An 18259-nucleotide genomic window follows, 5' to 3' on the forward strand; every position below is an offset into this window, starting at 1 on the left:
GCCTGCTGATCCACGCCATAGCAGTCGCCACACACCGGAGAACAACACCGGCTATTGCCTAAGACGGCTTTGTGTGCGCGAAGGAATTCGAGTCACGAGTTCCCTGCATTCCAGAGGGGTTGCTGCTGCTCTCTGCCACGCGTGGAGCTCACGTTGAGTCAGCCGTGAGCCGGGCGTTCATTATCATCACACCGCTGTGATCCCCTGGTTACGAAGGTGAACATCTCCACGTGTGTGGGTGTGGGGAGTGGTGGCGCAGCGGTTAGCGCCGTCGCGCTACGAACCCGGCGACCCGAGGTCGATGCCCACTCGCGGCCACCAACACCAGTGACGATTATCTGAACTGGTCCTGGGCCTCCTCTAGGTCGACTCGGCCTCAAACGAGTACCTGGTGCAGTGTGTAAAAAGATCGCTACTTGGGAGACAAAGGCGGCCGGGCGTGGTGCTGGCCACGTACCCCTTGTGTGCCGTGCCGGCCTTCATAGGTGCTCGCTAACAGCACTTGCCCCAAGAGTCTGTTAAGGCTATGCGGGGGATCTTGGTCTGTGTACCGTTGTCAATCTCTGCGTGTGTCACGGTACGACTACAGTTTTGGCTCAAAACAGTTGCCACCGGCCCACCGGCAAATCTTGCCCCACGGCCAAATCCGCCACCGCTCCACCCAACACAGGGTGGTGGTGATGGCACCACGGAGCCTGACTGGCGGGGGGGGGGGCACAGGGAGGGCACACGCGCAGTGGCGCCACCTCTGCTGTCATCTTAAGCTTCAGGCACAGAGCCAACGTTATATCCTCGCAACACGAGGAGAGATGATTTATAGATATAAACTAAACAATTTGTTTTTTACCAGGTAAGGCCCACTGAGCTATACAGCTCTTTTCTAGAAGCGGACCTGGCGATCACAAATGACAGCTCAACGAAGTGGCTTCTCATTATCAGGTGGAAATGTATAGCAGCAGCCAAATTACTCCAAATGCGTGACGTCGATTCTACACGTGGAGGGGAAGCCGGAGGAGCCGGAGAAAAATCCACGCGACCACGGAGAGAGAGAGACACGCAAACTCCAAATATACAGCAGCAGGCGTCAGGATCGGGATCGGAACCACGACCTCCTGTGTACCAGGCGAGGTAGTTAACATCTCCTAGCCACCGTGATGATGATGATGAGAGAGACACGCAAACTCCAAATATACAGCAGCAGGCGTCAGGGTCGGGATCGGAAGCACGACCTCCTGTGTACCAGGCGAGGTAGTTAACATCTCCTCGCCACCGTAACCAAGCTGAGACTACGCCTTCTTCACCGGGCCATCCACAAAACAAATTGTACCCATCCCATCAGCCACACGGCCCCTTCTGGGGTAAAACAATTTCAGCAGCATTGTTTTCAAGTACAAGCAAACTGTGGAGTGGTTTCGACACGCATTGTCTCATCAGCAGGACGATGTTAATGATTATTTTCGGGTACTTGCACAATAAAATTTGTATGTTTAATTAGGACCCCCCCCCCCCATCGGGGTAGAGAGAGGGCCCTCGCCTGTAAGATTGGCTCTTGAGAATTGTTTCAAGCAAGCCCAACTTGACGAAAACACTGAATGTCGAAAACGGTTCAGTGTCTGCTTGTCTTGAATCAATGATCCTGAAAGTATGTACCGGAAGGTCGTGCGGCTGATGGGTTGCAGTAAAAAAAACTTTTTTTTTACGTGAACAGAGACGGAGATATGAAAGATACATATTGTCGACCAATTTATCTCGTTTACGTGATCGTTATCGCCACGTCAGTTAAACAATCCGCTGTTGACGATGGAATTTGAATAACTTGAGTCCTGCATTCCAGAGGGCTGACTCAGCGTAGGGTCCACATTGAGTCAGCCGTGAGTTGCTTTGTCATCGATCTCGCACTGCCTCGATCCCTTGTTAGATGGACATGGGGCGTGCAGTGTAAGGGGGCTTGTGACAGAGATGGCGAGTCACGCCTGGATGTTGCAGGCAGCCGAAGTTTCGTTAATCTGGTGGCGGTAGCGTGTTCACCGCTCGCTGCAGAGCTTCACCGTTTTGGTTATTACTGCGGTGTGTCACAACCCTGATAAATCTTCTTGGTTTTTTCGGTAAAGTCACGTAGAAGGGAAATTATAAAATAATAAAAATAAAACATAATAAAATACAATTCTCACGACGTTTCGGCCACAACGCAAGCAGCCGTCCTCAGGTGAAGAACAGGTCTGTTGGAAAGACAGCGTCATTTTATAGTTTTATTTTTATTATTTTATTATTTCCCTTCTACGTGACTTTACCGAAAAAACCAAGAAGATGAATCCTTGCAGTCACGAAAGCTTTAAATCGAAATTTAACCCTGATGAACTTAATCTTGATTTGAAGCGTTCGTGACTGCAGGAATCCATACTCTTTGGTTCTTTCGGTAAAGTCACGTGGGTAGAAAAAATAATAGATCGCGACGTTTCAATCGCAACACAAGCGACCGTCTTACTTACTACGCGCCAACTATATTACAGTGGACGGTAAAGATCTCGTGACGTCCTTCATGAGGGTCGCCCATTGTGTGTCCTGGCCTTAGTTAGGGTCAAAGTTTGCAAGAAATAAAATCGAAGAAATACACCGCAAAGACTCCTCACTTGAGTTTTGCATAGCAAATCGTCGCCACCCTGCCGTGTGAAGGCTTGGCAGGGCCCTGCTGAAGAAGAGTCTTGAGAACTCTGTGAGGCTTTCCTGGGTGAACTCGGAACATTGAGGCCATTAGTTTGGCCGCAAGCATCCAATACTCAGATTGAAGCTCTCCAGAATGGGTTCGTGTCACTTGCTTCACAAGGCCATGGCCCGTTGCTGAGCGATGTTCATGACATTAACTCGTCATTCCATGTCAACGTGAAGTGCAATACAGTCCCTCAGTACGTGAAGTTGAATGATTTAGATTCATCATATCTCTGCCTTCACTTATCTTCAGTGGCAATGGCTTTATCTATAGGCCCTCTGGCCTTGGCGGTCGCGATGTTGGTCTTGCTGTCATCTCTGGGAGTCCTGGTTTTGTGCACACAAAGGCGGCCTGGCATGGTGCTGGCCAGCCACCCACCTCGCGTGCCGTGCCGGCCTTCACAGGTGCTCGCTAAGAGCCCTAACGGTCTGTTAAGGCTACACGACGGGGGATCTTTGTCTGTGTGCGTGTGCGTGAGCGTGCAGGTGTGCGGGGCGGCAGGCAGGGTGCTCGAGTCCGTGAGCAACATGCTCGTCTGCGAGGGGATGCCCAGCAACAGGTGAGTCGCAGTGACGGCAGCGTCATCCGGAACAGGAACGCGTGTCCAACAGGAACCGGGACATGACCCCCCCCCCCCCCCCCCGTGCGCGCCTCTCCTAGAGGGGGCTGCAAACCGACTGCATGTTTTGCAGTCGGAGCCGTGATTCCCTGCGGCGCAGCACAAAGGCGGTTGGTTGTGCAGCTCGGGGTGGAGCAGCGGTGCAGTTGTTGTTGTTGTTGTCGTCACGCTGCACTTTGAGACCCGGGAGCCAAAGTTCATTTTCTAAGCCGTGGCTAACATCAGTGGCGTGTGACGTCTGATTACATGAAACAGAAATGGGCCCCCTCCCCCCTTTCACCAACCCACACTGACGAGTGTGGTGAAGTATAGCCAAACGGCCCTGAAGGTGACGCAGCGAAGGGGTGAGGTGTTTCCTCCCAGCAAATACGTACATTCACAGGCAAGCATTTCTCTCGCCGCATGGAAACTCCGTCGGCCTGTGAGCCGCCAATCTTTTCCCCAGCAGCAGCATTTATTTAAGCTGCAAATCTCTGGACTCGTTTTGACGTCAGCAGGGCGCAGCCTGGTAAACACGCCGGGTTCGTAGCGGAGCGCACTAGCCGCTTCACTACCGCTCCCCACTGAAGGCGGAGAGCATAGTGTGGACACTCAGAAGTAGAGTACAACAATGCAATTTTTGAACCTCCTACCGAGTAAATGGGGAAAATGAGGCCAACGTTGGGTCAAGGTTGGTCCAAACGGTGCCAAACCGCATGCGAATGTTGGCCCAACGTTCGCAGTTTACTGCGTGTCACATCATAGCCCTCGAGTCCTGCAGACAGCCGTCGTATTTGTGGATGGCGGTCGCCGATCTTTAAACACAATCCAGGCTCCGGCCTACTTATAGCTTCTGAGCTCTAATGGGAGCGGGAGCGCTCCTGAGCCTGTTGTGGCAGTGTGCACACTTTAAAGACGACACATCTGCGGCTTTATTTATAAGCAGCAGGAGACAGAAAATAAACACCTTTAAAGTTACGGACGAGTGCTTCCTTCGGGTTCTTTAGTAACATCACGGCACTGCCACCTGTTCCATCAAGCCACAGCGAGGTGACTAACCCAGTGAACATGCCAACGTTGGCCCGACGTTGGCTCGACGTTGGCATGTTCACTGGGTAGCGTGCTCGGGAGATGGCTCACCGCCACCAGGTCGAGTTTTTCCCATCGTGAGCGGAGGCTTCGATTCCCGCGTTGCACACTCGGGGCCGTGCAGCCTGGGTGCGCGATTTACAATTTAAAGAGCTGTTTGTTTTGGGGCTGTAATCTTGTTATGGCCCAGACTCCTCCAGTGCAAGCCGTGAACACAGCCCAGCCTGGATCATAATGTCTGTGTTCCCCATAGAAACGAGTCCAAGGCCATCGGAGGGTAGGAGAGGTTGGTGGGGGAGGGTGGTCTGTGTGCTCTGTGTGTCAGGTGGGATGGGGGGAATAGGCAGTGGCAGATTATCCTCGTAGCAAAAATAGCTACATGTGTAGTAGCTACGGGCCCCGCACGTTCAAGGGCCCCGCGCTAAATGCTTTCAAGCTATCAATTCCGGTTCAGTGATTCTGCACTTACTCTATTACTATAGTACTAGCGATCTGTCACATTATCTGACTGCCTAGCAAATGAAAAATTCAATGACTTTACTATGCAAGTAAAAAATTTATGTTTGAATATTTGCGTTTTTTTATTTATTTAGGGCCCCTTTATAACATACTAGTGGGAAGTAACCGGCCTTGCCCGGGCTAAATAGACACACACACGTCGACTTACACACACACAGACATCGACCCACACACGCAAACGCATCGACTTATACACACGCACACACCGACTTACACACACACACATATTGACTCAAATACACACTATGACTCACACACACAACAACAACAACCGCCATTCACCACTAAGTGGTGGTGACGTCACCACGACACTTGTGCCAGGCCATGTGCCACGTGAAGTGTCGAACTCCCGCTGGCAGGAGGTCACGGGGCAGACCCAGGTGCCACGGGTCGACTGACTGAGATGACCGAGATGACTGGCTGATTCAACCCCTTTGCCCCCTACTATGCCACCTTGCTGTGCTTTAGCCACCCGGCGCTCCGCTTGTTGTTGTGAGCGTCGCTCCTCCGCCCTCCGTTGTTGTTGGAGGGCGACTGCCTCCAACTGCCCAGTAGCGTCCTTCACGAGCCTCCTCCACAGAGGCCGATCTTGACACCGCTGGTACCAGTCATTGGCAAGTCCACTCAGCTCCACGTCCTTCTGTACCACATCACTCCATCTCTTTTCTAGCCCATGCCGTGCCCGTTTAGTCCCCTTGATCCGGCCGAACAAAAGCTGTTTAGGCATGCGGTGGCTGGGCATGCGGGCTACATGACCCAGCCAATGCAGCCTTGCCTGCCGGAGGAGCTCACCAATGGGACTTTTCCCAGATCTTTCAAGGATTTGTGAGCTCCTCACACAATCCAGCCTGGTTAAACCCAGGATGGATCGTAGGCAGGCCAGCCTAAATGTTTCTAACCTGCGAAGATGCTCCGTTAGGGGGGTCCACGTTTCGCAAGCATAGAGAAGGGAGGGAATTACTGTGGCCGAGAAGACCTGAAGCTTCATGCAGAGCGACAGACCAGGTAGCTTCCACACAGCATTACGCAACCGATGAAAAGATATTGCCGCTCGACTGATTCGGAGTGAGACCTCTGCTGTTAAACTGGAGCTGGTCATAAGCACACTGCCCAGGTATGGGAAACTCTCCACTCTCTCCACAACTGCCCCATCACCGATTGGGAGTTGTGTGGGTGGAGTGTCCGATGGTACAAAATACCCAGGCAGGTGCTTAGTTTTGGTGGGGCTGATGGTAAGGCCCCACCTGTTAGTGGCACGCTCCAGTCTCAGCAGCAGCGTCTCCAACTGAATGAGCAGCTATTACCAAATCATCGGCATATGTAGTGGTGATACGCTCTGGTAGTAGGGATCGTGGGGTAGCGCGTGGTGATTGGCTGTGTGTTGGTGACGCGCGCTGACGGTGAGGGATCGTAGGTCAGCGTGGGGTCATGGGTTATGTGATGGTGATTGGCTGTGTGTTGGTGACGCGCGCAGACAGTGATGGATCGTGTGGCAGCGCGTGGTGATTGGTTATGTGCGCTGACACAAGAAGGGATCGTGTGGCAGCGCGTGATGATTGGTCGGCTAGGGTGGGTGCTCACATCGCGGTCCGCATAGGCTCCGTCTCCTTGGAGCGGAGGGCTATATAAGGCGGTGCGCGCGGGCACTCGGGGAGAAGTTGGTGACCAGTGAAGACGGAAGACGGAGGAGGAAGAGATAGGGCCCTGAGACACCTAGTCCCGCTGTCCTTGTAAGGACCGGGGCCCTGTGTGGCTCAGAGGCGGGACCTTGGGACCCAGGGGCCGGACGTCCGTGTGAGGACCGGGCCGCGGGACCCAGTGGTCGTGATCCGTACCCAAGCTAGGGTGGGTCTAGAGGTTCCCCCGGATGCTACGGGGCTGGAATGCCCGTGTGTGTGTAGCCGGGTGGAACGGGTAGCGTGAGCTGTAGTAACCACCCGTGTCAGGTGGAACGTGTAGCGTGAGCTGTAGATACCACACGTGTCAGGTGGAACGTGTAGCGTGAGCTTTAGTGACAACACGTGTTATTGTGACAACCTAAGTGTGAATAAAGTGTGCTACCCGTCAAGTGGTCTCCCGCCGTAGTTTACTATACTACAAGGCAGGTGCTTAGTTTTGGTGGGGCTGATGGTAAGGCCCCACCTGTTAGTGGCACGCTCCAGTCTCAGCAGCAGCGTCTCCAACTGAATGAGCAGCTATTACCAAATCATCGGCATACATAACGTGGTTGACCAATAGGGAGCCATCCCTTTATCGCACCAGGGCATCGATCAGCCTCCCATTATATCTGTACCAAATGGAAATTCGCCCGGTACAGCTATTGAAGGCTTCACGAAATACGTGGTCAAAATAGATGTTAAATAATCTAGGAGCCAGAGGACATCCCTGTCGCACCCCAAGGTGTACAGGGAATAGTTCCGACTCCCACCCATGTAGTTTTACCCGGGCCCGCTCGCCATCATGAAGGTCCTTAATGACCGTGAGCTGAGGGTCAGGGACTCCGAAAGCACGAAGAACTTCCCAGAGCCCAGGCATACTGATGGTATCGTAGGCCTTGACCAGGTCGATAAAGCAGACACACACACATCGACTTGCACACATCGACTCGCACACACACATCGACTTACACACACGCACATCGACTTACACACACACACAGGGACTTGTACACACAACTACATCGACTCTCACACACACACACACAGACACAGCGACTTACACACACACATCGACTTACACACACATGTGGACTTATACACACATATCGATTTACACACACAAATACTTCGACACACACACACATCCACTTACACACACACATCGACTTATAACACACACATACATAGACTCCCACACACACATCGACTTACACAAGCACACACATAGCGACTGACATACACACATTGACTTACACACACACATCGACTCACACACACACACAGATATGGACTTACCCACACAAACACAGCGACTGTCTCACACACAGACATCGACGCACACACACAGACTCACACACAACGCACACACATATATGGACTCACACGCACACATCGATGTACACACGCACACTATTACTTTTATATTTACTAAGTTTTTTAATAATATTTTTTTTTCATACGTGTCTTTAGCGAAAGAAGCAAGGGGGAGGGGAAATGCACGCTTGCATAATAAGTAAGTAATTAAGTGCAAACATTTGCTGCGAGCAAAAGCGGCAAATAAATGAAAGTCAACGAATAATCAACCTATCCTACCTGTAATTATGACCAGATGCGCACCAATCAAGCGTAATTGACATCACGTCACTGCTCAACCTCCGTACTGAGGGGTTAAGTGTAAATATGTGAGAATGAAGACGTAATAGCAATGAGTATATTTATTGGTTTACCCCTGTGCAGTAAGTGATATTGCATGGCTGCGTATGCCTCAAGAGTACAGAACAAGGCTCTTAGCAGGACAGTGATATTTAGAAATGTACCTATTTTCGAAGAGAAAACGTGGTGAGCATCAGTGTCACGCCCTCACATTACGACGTGGTCGCGAAAGCAAAGTTCGTGGGGAGTAATATCCATTTTGTATGTAACAATTTAAAAGTATCACTTAGTACTCAGGGAGAAAAATCGTGTTACATCGGGTACCTATCATCAAACAATGGTTAATCCCTGTCATTAAATATATCATAACAGGAATAGTAATGAGTAAACAGTCAAAGTCACGTAGGTAGAAAATAAAATAAATCACGACGTTTTCGGGCGCGACACAAGCGTCCTTCATCAGGTCGTGGTTTATTTTATTTTATTTCTACCCACGTGACTTTACCGAAAGAACCAAAGAGTATGGATTCCTGATGTCACGAAAGCTTCAAATCAAGATAGTCATGGTAATACATGTTTGAGGGGAGCTGTAAATCTGTGTGTGTTATCTTGCACAGAGTTCTCACAGAGTTCTCACAGAGTTCTCAGACCTCTCGTAGAGTTCGCAGACTTCTCACAGAGCCCTCACGGACTCGAGCGTGCGGAGCGGCCGTGTCGGTGCTCGTGAATTGTTTACCGGCCACTACAAGAACCAGACAGAGGGATTCGGTTATGTTGATGCTGCTGATGCCACTGCGTTACCAGTGGTGCACAGGCGCATGAAGAGGCACGTGTGCCGTGGAGAAGGGCCATTGCGCGCCCGGAACGTCGCCCCGTTTATATAAAAATGTTCCCTTCTAAGGCCACGCCGTGTTATTGACGAATGCATTTCAGCTGTTGGTTCCTAGTTGTTTTACAAAACTACAGTTAGGAGCCGGGGGCTGTCCGGGCTGCATTCCTTGCACACCTCTGTGGGCGCTGCGGTTAAAGGGGGGAAAGGAGGGGTGGTGCCGCTCGCTCCACCGGAGTCGGTTTGTCCCCGCAGACACGAGGGGACGCGCCCACTCTGCTCCCCAGCACCACAGTCCGCAGAACAAATTGCTGCGTGGCGAAACTGTGCCGGCGGTGGCGCATGGGCACAACGGAAACAAAACGCAACACATTCGTCACGAACACTGCGTGCGGCCTTGATGGGAAAAATATGTAGCGAGCACCGGGGCGCCACGGTGGGGAGATGTTAACTATACTCTTTGGTTTTTTCGGTAAAGTCATTTAGGTAAAACATTTAAATAAATTAAATCACGACGTTTCGGGTGCTTAAGCGGTTGTGCTTTCACTAAGTTGTACCCACCTGAAGAAGGACGCTTGTGTTGCGCCCGAGACGTCGTGATTTTATTTATTTTAATTTTTCGCCTACGTGACTTTACCGAAAAAACCAAAGAGTATGAATCCTTGCAGTCACGAAAACTTCAAATCTAGGAGATGTTAACTACCTCGCCAGGTATACAGGAGGTCGTGGGTTTGATCCCGACCCTGATGCCTGTTGTATACTTGGAGTTTGCGTGTCTCTCTTCACGTGGTCGCGTGGATTTTTCTCCGGGTCTTCCGCTTTTCCCCTCCACATTTAGAATCAACATCATCACGTGCTTAGAGTGTTTGGCTGCTATACATTTCCACGTGATAAGCCACTTAGTGCGAGCCACCATTTGTGGCCACGTCACTTCTGAAAAAGATCCACGTAGCTCGATGTGTCTTACCTGGCAAAATACAAAACATTGTTTACTGTTAGTTTCCGGTATGAACGGGCGACGTTTCGGGCAACGGACCTTTTTCATAGCGCATAACCTCACGACCACTCTGGCTCTGCGGCCTGTCTACGTGCCGTGAAGAAGGAGGGCCATTACCCAAAGCGTCGCCCGTTTCTTTTTCTTTAAGGCGACAGTTTTATTGACAAATGTGTTCAATTTGTTAGGGTCCATGGTGCCAGACCAGAAACCGTTAGTTAGCACCTTGAGCATCAGAACTTTAGTCGTACAGATGTATTTGCATGGCCAATTAGCGTGAATTACTCAATAGCCCCGCTTATATCAAATGGCCATCACATCATTCGCTGTTTTGTGGGCATCTCAAGGCGTTGGGGCCACTCAAGCTGTGCCACCAACAAAGCGAGACATCTGGGACGTGTCTGTTATCTTCATTCCAAAGGGCGAGGGTCATCCGTGCCATTTGCCACGTGGCGGGGAAGCGTGCGCACTCGTGCACACCCGCACGTGTGACACGGCCAGCGGTGGTGTAGCGGTGAGCGCGCTGCGCTATGAACACGGCCACCCAGTTTCGATTCTCGCTCACGGATAACACCGGCCAGTCCTAGGCCTCCCCTAGGTTGACTCAGCCTCAAATGAGTACCTGATGTAATGTGTGAACATCGCCATTGGGGGAACCAAAGATGGCCGAACGTGGTGCCGTGCTGGCCTATGTAGGTGCTTGCGAACAGCACTTGCCCCAACAGTTTGTTAAGGCTACACTGGGGGGTCTTCGTACCGTTGTCTATCTCTGTGTGTGTAACGGTACGACTACAGATTGGCAACAGCGTTACGGAGATCGCGTGACGTGAGGGTTCTGCCTTTGTAGTGAGGGTTGTAAGTTGACGCTGAGGGGGGGGGGAGGAGGCGCCTCGCCCCCCCCCCCATGTGGAGTGACGTCATCCGCTCATGGTTATTAATGAGGGGGGAGTCCACTTGTGGGACGTCACCTGTTCATGATTATTAATGAGGGGGGCTGTTTGATGTGGAGTGACGTCACCTGCTCATGGTTATTAATGAGGGGGGCTGTTTGATGTGGAGTGACGTCACACGCGGGACACACAGACATTATTGGCTCATTATAGTCGTAAATGATTAACCGGTTAAGGGACGAAGTATGGTTTCCAAAGTTGTGCATTTGATAATAGAATCTGGTACAAATTTCATAAACAATGAGTGGAGGTATGATTTGGTTCTTTCGGTTAAGTCACGTCTAAAGATAAAATAATAAATTAAATTAAATAATAGAATACGACGTTTCGATTGCAACACAAGCAATCATCATCTAAAATCAAGAATGAGTGGAGGATCCATGGTGTTTATGACTGTGAAGTGTGCAGCAGAGTGGTGGCTTCATGCTGTCTCTGTGAAGTGTGCAGGAGAGTGGAGTGTTCACGCTGTGTGTGTCTCTGTGAAGTGTGCAGCAGAGTGGTGTGTTCACACTGTGTGTGAAGTGTGCAGCAGAGTGGGGTGTTCACGCTGTGTGTGTCGCAGTATAGTGTGCAGGAGAGTGGTGTGTTCACGCTGTGTGTGTGAAGTGTGCAGCAGAGTGGTGTGTTCACGCTGTGTCTGTGAAGTGTGCAGCAGAGTGGGGTGTTCACGCTGTGTGTGTCGCCGTGAAGGGTGCAGCAGAGTGGTGTGTTCACGCTGTGTGTGTCTCTGTGAAGTGTGCAGCAGAGTGGTGTGTTCACACTGCCTCTGTGAAGAGTGCAGCAGAGTGGTGTGTTCACGCTGTGTGTGTCGCCGTGAAGTGTGCAGGAGGCCGCAGTGTGCTCTGCGCTCGCCCGTCTCCTGCACTGGGCCGACCAGCACGCCTTGACGAGCCGAGCCTTCACCAGCGTCGACACGGCCTTGCAGCAGCTCGCCACCGACCTCAACGCCGCCACGCAGGTGACGCCACGCACGGCCTCCACCGCCTCGCCGGACCTCAGTGAGACTGATGGGGCCCCATCTCACTCCGGGCCGGTTGCGTAGCTCTTGAGAGCGCAGGCGGTGCAGCTGCACCCAGGTCCCACTGGCCCCGTGGGGCTACGGCTAGAAGGGGGGGAGGTTGGACTGGGGGCCACATTTCCATTCTCGCACCACGGCCCAAAGTGGGCACGCACGCGAGGCTACCGCCGCACCGGGACCAACGGTAGTTTCATCCTCGCTCGGCCGGAATTCGTTTTTGAGGTTGGTATTGCGTGCGTGGCATTGCAATAACCTGGACCGGCTTGCAGGCACACGTGACGGGTTGCAATGGTTACCCACTGCAAGCCTGATTGATATCAGGCTTTTACGCTATCACCTCCGCCTTGGATGACTGCGTGAAGAAATATGTCGAGCTACAGACAGTAGCGGAACAAATATTTAGCGATGCTGCCGCCAGTGGTGCACGAGCACGAACGACAAAGACAAACACAACACGCTCGTCAACAACACTGCAGCCCTAAGAGGTGAGGCAGCAACGACCTCTTCCCGCACCTCCGATTAACACGGTTGGCTACGTACGGTGCGAAAGAAGTTCAACATACATTCTCGTTGAGTGTTAATTGGTTGATAGTGTGAGCTCATGAGTATTTTGGGGATTAGCGCTGTGAAGAATTAGTGATGAAGGCTACTGAAGACGTCGTTGGTGTTACATTGCTGTCATAAAAGATCAATTGATTCTCTCTGAATGGCCACTGTTGTTTACTGTCATTATGAATTTAGTTAAGTCTTATTTTTCGTCTTTCATACGGCTGCTGATGTAGATGCAGAGCTACAACCACAATTTCACATTCAGGTGGTCAAGTCCAGATCACCGCGTGAGAAGCAGTGGTAGTGAGTGTATCGCTGTGATGTCTCCGTCGTATTTGTGGACCGGGCATTGCGTCGTTACACGTTGCACAGTCTGTTCTGGATGACCACAGTCGCACGCTACTGGAGAGTTTTTAATTTTCGATTTGTCCATCAGGTATCTGCATCTGCCATGGTTTGTGCAGATGCGGTTTAGGGCGGGCCATAAGCTTCGTTAAGTGTCCCATCAGCACTCTGGGCATGTGCGTATAATAGGCGATGTTTCAGGCAAATGACCCTTCTCCATAACACACAGCACCTTCAGACGTATGACTGTTGAAGTTCTTTCTCACCGTACGTAGCCAACCGTGCTAATCGGAGGGTGGTTTGGGCCTAATGGGGCTAGAGAATGAGCTCTGGCAACGGTGCCGGCGACGCTCACAGGACGAGCGACCGCTCCGTTGCACCGGTGCTGGGTCCACGGTGGTGACGTCGTCGTCACGTGAGAGCTGTTAGACGTCCGCTCGGGTGAAGGCGACATTGGGTCAACATTCCTTTCAAGAATATGTTGCAACAGTGGTCCACGAAAACTGTCGTTAATTGAAATTATCGTTCATCGAATAGAGGAAATACAAGTTAAATGCTTAATTTGTTCCAAGATGATCGAAAGTTGACCTTTTTTTTACTATAAAACATGATGTATAATATTTAAACACGCAATTTTAATAAATAAACATTTTAAGAACATATTAAAGTATACATATTAATCGAAACATGGATATATAATGAATAAATATTATATAAAAATGGGCATAAACAGAGCATAATATAAAAATTCTCACATTCATTTTAGGGGCCATTGCCATTGATCTCGTTAAACTTTTAAGTTAAAAACCACCAAGTATTCAAGAGAGCTGTTTCCATGAGCAACGCAACTTCAAACATTGAAAAGCTAGCAGCCAGTTGCTCTCAAAACACTTATAAAAGGACGTCACCACTGACATCACCACTGACGTCACCACTGAGGCCTGCTGCTGATTGGCCAAAATGTGCGTCTGCGTGATATTGTAAACATATCGTTAATCGAATATGTATTGTTAAAAGAAACAATGGGACCCTATGGGAGGCGGATCATTAATCGAAAAATCGTTAATTGATGACACCGTAAACCGCGGGACCACTGTATTTTAGTTATGTTGAATTTTTTCCGTCTCATTTGCGCCACTTGTCTTATCCACGCCGTATTATTTGTGCTTTTTCAACACGTAAGTCTAAGCCACATTGTGAATAAACCGCGAATAACCGATGCTCGCAGGCGCGCACGGTGCAAGGCGTGCACTGTGACAGTGATGACCAATTTGTTCATCGAAGAATCGCCACCGGCTTGCGACGTTTCTCTGCCCCTGTCTTGCGCTCAGGAGCTCATCGATTGGCTGGCCACCGAGTCAGGGCGGCGGATTGGTCGATCCAACGATGACATCACAGCCCCGCCCAAGCCGCCCCGTCCTCCTGGCCTCACCTTCCTCAACACCTACAGGTCGTGCGGCGGGAATTCGCGATTTGTCTAAAGGATGAGATAACAAAAACCACAGACACGGTCGCATAATGACAGTACTCGCTACGAGGCAAAGTTTATAAAAACACCTGAAGGAAAATAAAGATTTTAGATTTGCATACAAAATAAAATAATAATTAAAAAAACACATCTGCGTTAACTTCCTATGCTGCTGTGCATTGCATCATGGGAAGCACATGATCATGGGCAGAAAGTGATGGATGTCTCCTGTGCAAAACGCTGATGTCTGTGACCGCAGCTTCACGGCACGTTGAGATTACTTGACGTTCAGTTATGAGGCAGGCAAAGTGAGTTACAGATGACGGTGATAAAGTATTGTTCCCCTGTTCCGAAATTGCATGGCAAGTCAAAGCTGCGGGGCAGCCCATAGAATTCACCTCCTTCTGTGTTGCACATAAAAGATGACGGGCTTCAAAGGATTGGACGATTACAAAGTGAGCAAACTCTATATTCTTATTTTACCAGGTAAGATGCACTGAGCTATACGGCTCTGTTTTAGAAGTGGCCTGGCCACAAATGATAGTCCAGCAAAGTGGCTTATCATAAGGACATTTACATCAGCCAAACACATGTTTCTAAATGTGGAGGGAAAACCCGGAGGACCCGGAGAAGAATCTACGCAACCGCAGGGACAACATGCGCACTCCAAATACACACCGCACCACCGCCTTCGTACCGGGTGCTCGAGGGCACCAGGACCCTGTGGGTGCCTTGCGGTGCGCTGGTGCTCCTTGACTGCCCATGGGGCTCGTCGTCGTTGTTGGTGGTGTTGGCCTGAGCCCTGGTTGCTTCGTCTTGGGCTGTGTCACGGTGCAGCTATGTCGTGGTACGGGTTGTGTGGCGGTACGAGCTGTGTGGCTGTGTGGGCTGTGTGATGATGCGGGCTGTGTGGTGGTGTGGACTGTGTGGTGGTGTGGACTGTGTGGTGGTGCGGGCTGTGTGGTGGTGCGGGCTGTGTGGTGGTGCGGGCTGTGTGGTGGTGCGGGCTGTGTGGTGGTGTGGGCTGCGTGGCGGTGCGGGCTGTGTGGTGGTACGGGCTGTATGGGTGTTTTGCTCTCTTTCTCTCTCACTCGTTCCCCTGCTCTGTGACCCCACCCACCACAACCCTCCTGCCCTGAGATGCGTCTTGAGATATGACACAAATCACCAACAACAACAATGTCACCGGTATTGGCCAAACATCCCAATGCTGACAAATTACAAACCGATTGCTTAAATTGGATCGCAAACAGCAGCAGCAGCAGCAGCTCCCCCCTTCTGTGAAAACTGTGCCGGACCCTCCTGAGAAAGAGTCTTCAGACTCTTGCTGAGGCTTTCACGAGCCAACAAGCGTTTACTCGTGTAACGAACAAACATCAAAATACATTGCAATTGTTTTTAGTTGTTGATCTCATGTATGCCATTTGTCGTTTGTGATTTGCAGCCCCCCGATGCTCCCGGCAAAGTCCTGGCGCACGCCCGGAGGATCGGTGAGGAACGGCGAGAACAGGGAAACTTTTCTTGGAGGTGTGCATGTGTGCGTGTGTGTGTGGGGACATATTCACATTGGTGAGCTCGTCCGGCAAGCGAGTCTGTGTTGGCTGGGGTATGCAGCCAGCATGCCTAGCCACCGCATGCCCAAGCAGCTTCTGTTTGGCCGGATAGAGGGGGCTAAATGGGCACGACATGAGCTGGAGAAGAGATGGAGCTGATGCAGTATGGGAGGATGTGGAGCTGAGTGGACTTGCCGAAAACTGGTACCAGCGGAGTCAAGATCGGCCTCTGTGGAGGAGGCTCGTGAAGGACGCTACTGGGCAGTTGGAGGCAGTCGCCCTCCAACAACAACGGAGGGCAGGGGAGAGACGCTTCCAACAACGAGCGAAGTGCCGGGCGGCTAAAATGGCACAGTAGGGAGTACAGCTGGTGCATCTACCAGTCATCTTAGTCAGCCAGCCCGTGGCACCTGGGTCTGTCCCATGACTTCCTGTAAGCGAGTCTTCGACACTGCACGTGGCCTCAAAGTGCACCTGGCCTGGCACAGGCACCGTGGTGACGTCACCGTCTCTTAGCAGCGAATGGCGGGTGTTGGTATTGGTGTGGGGAGCAGGAGTGCAGCGGTGAGCGTGCCGCACTACGAAACCAGCAACCCGAGTTCGATTCCCGCTCACGGCCAACACCAGTGACGATTAGCTAAACCGGTCGTGGGCCTCCCCTAGGTCGACTCAGCCTCAAACGAGTACCTGATACAGTGTGTAAACATCGTCACTGGGGAGACAAAGGCGGCCGGGCGTGGTGTTGGCCACCCACCCCCTCGTATGCCATGCTAGCCTTCATAGATGCTACTCGCAAACAGCACTGGCCCTAACAGGCTATACTGGGGGTCTTTGTGCGGGAGCGGTAGTTTAGCAGTTAGCGCACCACGCTTTGAACCCGCCGATCCGAGGTAGATTCTCGCTCACGGCCAACGTCGGTGCCAAATAGCCGAACGGGTCCTGGGTCACGTAAACATCTTTACTGAATGGGGATAAAAATCCTACTGGGCGCGGTGCTGGTCATGCCAGCACCACGTGCTGGTGTGATGGGTGCTCACTAACGGCACTTGCCCCAACAGTCTATGAAGGCGACCGGGGGAAACTTTGTCTTGGTGTGTATGTACGTACATGTGTGCTGGCGTGGGTACACGTGGATCCGTGTGTGCGCGCGCAGACGTGACTCCCTTGCCGACTCCGAGTGAGCTGATGGCCTTCGACCTCCTTTCAATCTCTGCCGTCAACTCCGGGCACGGGACAGGAAGTGATGTCATCGGCGAAGCGTCCCCGCCACCGCTGCCAGAAAAAAAAGGTGAAAGGGCAATGGAGCGGACGTGGGTTGTATTCACACAAAGACAAAGATGCCCCGTATAGCCTGGACAGACTGTTGGGGCAAGTGTTATTAGCGATTTGAAGTTTTCGTGACTGCAGGAATCCATACTCTTTGGTTCTTTCGGTAAAGCCACGAAAATTCTGAAGTCGGCTGACATTTGTGTTGGCAGTGGTGCACAAACACAATGAACCACTTCCTCCTTCCGAGACGTCTGTTGCAGGTGGGTGTCCCGTTGACCGCTGAATTTCAGAACGCACAAGCGGTTCAGCGTTGATTTTATTTCTAGAGGCGTATTAGCGCCGTTGTTTTTAAAAGACATTGTACTCACCGCAGAGAACTATAGCGACACGACCGCACTCTACGATGGCGGGCGCCAAACTGTGCCACACGCCCTCCCGCATGGCCTTGTGGGAGCCTCGGTACCGATAAAGTGATTTTATTGTTGTCTATCTGACGATTCCGTTCCGATTACGTACATCAACGGAACGGAATTGTACATAGTACACGTGTACTGCGTGCATCGTCATCAGAACGGGAGAGGGTTTACAAAAAAAAAATGTGCACATTCGTCATTGGCACTGCGGCCTTTAAAGGAATAAAATATAATAGGTGACGTTTTGTGCAATGCCACTTCTTCTTTGGGTTCTTTGAGTTTTCTAATGCGGGGGGGGGGGGGGGGGGGGGGGGGTTCCCTGCCCTGGAGGAATTTTGGATGACCGGGAATCTTCTTGACTCCAGAGCACAGTTGAAGTAACGCCGAGAAGAAAACAATCAAAATATCGAGATGCGATTAAAACTAAACTAACACTCACGGGAGACGGGGCGAGTGCCTGAACAGCGTTCTCTTTCATTCTACTCTGTGAAATGCATTCTAGTTGCGATTCCGGTTTCCAATAAACGATCCATTCTCGCGTAAGCCTGCGTGCCATTTCGTAACACGGCCCTCATGGCCCACGGGTAAAACACAAACACGGCGGCCGCCACTCTGCGAGCTCAGCCGCGATCGTCTCCTGTGAGCAG

At 51.3% G+C, this 18259-nt stretch overlaps 1 protein-coding gene across 1 annotated transcript in view; it reads left to right on the top strand.

Annotated features, from left to right (window-relative positions):
* Positions 1-18259, top strand: part of LOC144719607 (uncharacterized) — a 30434-nt gene that overhangs the window by 11843 nt on the left and 332 nt on the right. Inside the window, exons 4-8 of the mRNA XM_078595688.1 lie at positions 3193-3266; positions 11817-11955; positions 14241-14359; positions 15822-15904; positions 17084-17218. Coding sequence (XP_078451814.1) covers positions 3193-3266; positions 11817-11955; positions 14241-14359; positions 15822-15904; positions 17084-17218 — 550 coding nt within the window. The remainder of the gene's footprint in view (positions 1-3192; positions 3267-11816; positions 11956-14240; positions 14360-15821; positions 15905-17083; positions 17219-18259) is intronic.

This window comes from Lampetra planeri, chromosome 6, assembly GCF_965212315.1.
Source record: "Lampetra planeri chromosome 6, kcLamPlan1.2.h2, whole genome shotgun sequence".
Taxonomy (NCBI): domain Eukaryota; kingdom Metazoa; phylum Chordata; class Hyperoartia; order Petromyzontiformes; family Petromyzontidae; genus Lampetra; species Lampetra planeri.